General features: G+C 32.4%; 1 protein-coding gene across 1 annotated transcript; it reads left to right on the top strand.

Moving 5' to 3' along the window:
* On the top strand, positions 479-3,322 carry LOC107609769 (acyl-coenzyme A thioesterase 13). The gene is made up of 3 exons (XM_016311793.2): positions 479-815; positions 1,994-2,134; positions 3,027-3,322. Exons 1-3 carry the CDS (start codon positions 606-608, stop codon positions 3,168-3,170), a joined length of 495 nt encoding a protein of 164 aa, XP_016167279.1. The 5' UTR covers positions 479-605; the 3' UTR covers positions 3,171-3,322.

Here is a 3,588-nt window from a genome sequence, read left to right as displayed (position 1 = left end):
GAAATGTTAAGAACTTAAATAAGATAAAAATATTAGAGACAAAAATCATACATTACTCTTAAAAAAATTACCAAATCAAGTAAAATGATAGTGAGTTTTAACGGAATGAATTGCCTAATCAAATAATAAAAAAAATTAATTTATTTAGAATGAAAGTAACGTGATTAACTATAACTTAGATGTGATTAAAAAATAATTGAATACTATGTACAGTAAAAAATTGATATTATTAAAAGATAAAATTAAAATTTATTTTTATATATTGTTTTTGTCCCAACGTTTTCATCCTATTTAAGTCTCTAGCATTTTAAAATCGTCTCAATTTTGTCCCGCCATCAATTCGGTTAATGGATTTTTGTCAGCACCCAATTTTAAAATGTTAAGAACTTAAATAGAATGATAGAAACGTTAGGGACAATTTTATAACTTACTGTAAAGATAAAACCGATATTTTACTCTTACTGTTTAATAGACCAACGTGATCATCTAGTGAAAAAAAAGGGGGATTTGCGCCGTCAGGCCCAAAAAACCCCATTGAAAAACCCAAGTGCTGATCCATTACTTCAACGACTCGGCAGCTGAGACGTGAAACGGTTTGGAGAAACATGAAGGCGGAGAAGGGAGTTGAATCGGTGCTGCAGCATCAGCTAAGCCAACAAGAATCAGAAGCCTTATCGCGACTCCAATCTCTTCCTTCAATAAGCCCCGGCGATAGCAGCACCTTCTACGAACACTTCATCCTCCGAGGCATCCGCGTTGACCGAGTCCAACCCGGTCTCGTTTCTTGCTCCTTCAAAGTCCCCCCTCGCCTCACTGTAACTGACTTCCACACCCTTAATCATCACCTTTCTTCTTCTTGTTGTTATTATTACTTTCTTTCTTGTTTGATCGTACTTTTTTTATTTAAAAAAAAGGTGAAGTACTCACCGTTTGGGGAATCTTATTTTGGTTCGTAACATTTCAATGGTTTTATTTTATTCTAAAATGTTTAAAATGAAATTTATCCTACCGGCAAATTCTTTACTAACAATTAACAGGATCGATGTACTGTTAATAAATTTTTTATTAAAGTTAGTTTGCTCAACCCTTTTTCTTCATTTACCTTTTTAACAAACCCAAATAATATTTTTTTACTTTTTTTTAATTCTCTCTTTTATACTATTAGTTCTTCAAGAGGAGTTTGAGGAACTAGAAGAATGGAATAGAAAAATAGTTTGAACTTATTGAAAAGGTGAAGATGGGAGAGGGAAATTAAGTAATTGTAGTTTTAACAAAAACATTATTGATAGTATATCAATTTCGTTAAGTGTTAGTGAAGGATTTGATGGTGGGATAATATTAATGCCATTAAATATTTTAGAATAAAAATAGGATGATTAAAATTTTAGAGACCAAAGTAGGATTCACTTTAAATGTTAGAGACTAAAATAATACTTTACCCTTTAGAAGATTTGTAATGTTGCTCAAGCCCTATCTTAATCTTTTATTAGTTTTTATGAAGTGAGTCTTTTTATAATTTGGATTTTAAAGTATATTGTTACTTGATAATCATTAATAGTGTTCAATGCTTAGTGCCTATGCAATAATCACACATGAAGACTACCTGATTGTGCATTCTACCGGAAGATTAGAGTTAGAATTTATGAGTATCGGAAATTGTTGATGCTATCTATCTTCACCTTTTCTTAAGAACAAATATGAAAAATGGTATGGATCATTCTTTGAAATGATGCCTGGACACTTTTTTAAACAGATAATTTGAATACCTTTTTTTACCTTTTTGGTTTTTTCAAAATACTACATCCACAACAAAATTCAGCCTAATTTGTTATAAATACATGTGTTGTTTTACTCATTTTCAATGTATATTTTATATTCTTACATGTATTTTACAATTGGCCAATTTGGTGGCTGATTTTTTTGTGGACAAGTGGTATGTTGTTTTGCCGATACTTGAGTATTTTGTGATCTGTATGGATTGCTTCTGTTACAGGATGAGTCAGGTAAGTTGTGTAACGGCGCAATCGCGAATCTTGTTGATGAGGTGGGAGGAGCTGTGGTACATGTTGAGGGTCTCCCCATGAATGTTTCAGTAGACATGTCCATTTCTTTTCTTTCAACTGCTCGAGTTGATGTAAGTCTATAGCATCCTCTGTATTTATATGCCTTTGATCAAATTTTGTGTAGCTCTTTGTTATGTTAATTTGCCGGTGTTGATATTGAAAGCGGAAGGAGATGGAGATTGAATTATATCTATCAAACCTTGCATTCTAGATGCATAATTAATTTTGCCCGCATTGTAAGGTGAAAATTGAGAATTAAAAGTTACTATGCAAAGCGAGGTGCTCGGAATATTATGGTGAGATATGATTGGATTTAAAAGTTTGGTATAAACTAGGAAATTGTTGATTCCATCTAATGGGATAAGGCTTTTTTGTTGTTGGTTTAAACAATGGAATTATGTAACTGAATTCTATTTGGTTTCAAGTCTATGCAATTAGTTAATTCCAAATCAAGGAAATCGATTCCAATTTTCAGTGAATTCAGTTCCATGGGTTCCCAAACTCTTTTGGATCAAACAGTGCATCTCATATGTGGGAGAGAATTATGAAGGTCCATGAGTTCCTACGTCCTACTATATTGTTATTAAGACTTATAACTTATAGCCTGCATTATAATGTTTGTATTGATTTGCTATTGGACGTTCTGTGCAATTTGTTAGGGTTTATACAATCATACCTAGTACCTCAATTATTTGTTGCTGTGTATTGGTACCTGCTAATTGCTATAGAACAAGTTCATATTAAAAGTTTTTAGCTTAGCCTTTATGCTTTTAACTTACAACCAGATTTTTTTTTACGCCACAAACTTTTACGCTTCTTGTTGTCTCTAGTTTTGCTGTGAACATCTATGTGAATTCTTGCAATGAATCCTTTCATTTTCAGGGTGTAAGATATGCTTAAAACTGTTTTTGCATACAATATAAATGCTGTTTGATTACCTCTAATAGATATCACTTATTGCAGGATGAGCTAGAGATTACTTCGAAGCTGTTGGGAAGGAAAGGAGGTTATTCCGGAACGATCGTTCTCCTGAAAAATAAAGCAACTGGAGAGTTGATAGCAGAAGGTCGACATTCTCTATTTGGTAGGCATAACAGCAAAATGTAATTCTGATATGGTGTATGTTGTATCAAGGTTTTCTTTATGTGAACCTTTTGGGCATGTGTTGCTATTTATATAAGTTGTGATATGTTGAATAATTAGTTTTACATGTTGTATATTAAAAAAGTAAAAAGAAGGAATTTCCCTCATAATTCTACCCTATTGCTGCATGATCTGTTTATAGAAAGTTTTACATGAGTGATGATAGATGAGAATATTGACATATTGTGCAGAAGAATAAGAAGCTCCACTTGGTTGGGGAATATATTATCTTGTAAAAGTTTCACATGACGGGGTTATGTGTAGATTTTTACCATTGATCTTGAAGGTACTGTGAGTGGTTTGATCAATGGTAAACTTCTACATGTGATATGAAATTTTTATATGAAAGTATCTATTTCCCTCCCCGAGTTTAAACATGAAA

This window comes from Arachis ipaensis, chromosome B07, assembly GCF_000816755.2.
Source record: "Arachis ipaensis cultivar K30076 chromosome B07, Araip1.1, whole genome shotgun sequence".
Lineage (NCBI taxonomy): Eukaryota > Viridiplantae > Streptophyta > Magnoliopsida > Fabales > Fabaceae > Arachis > Arachis ipaensis.
The sequence above is the reverse complement of the archived record's forward strand: the minus strand, read 5'-3'. Positions and strand labels throughout refer to the sequence as shown.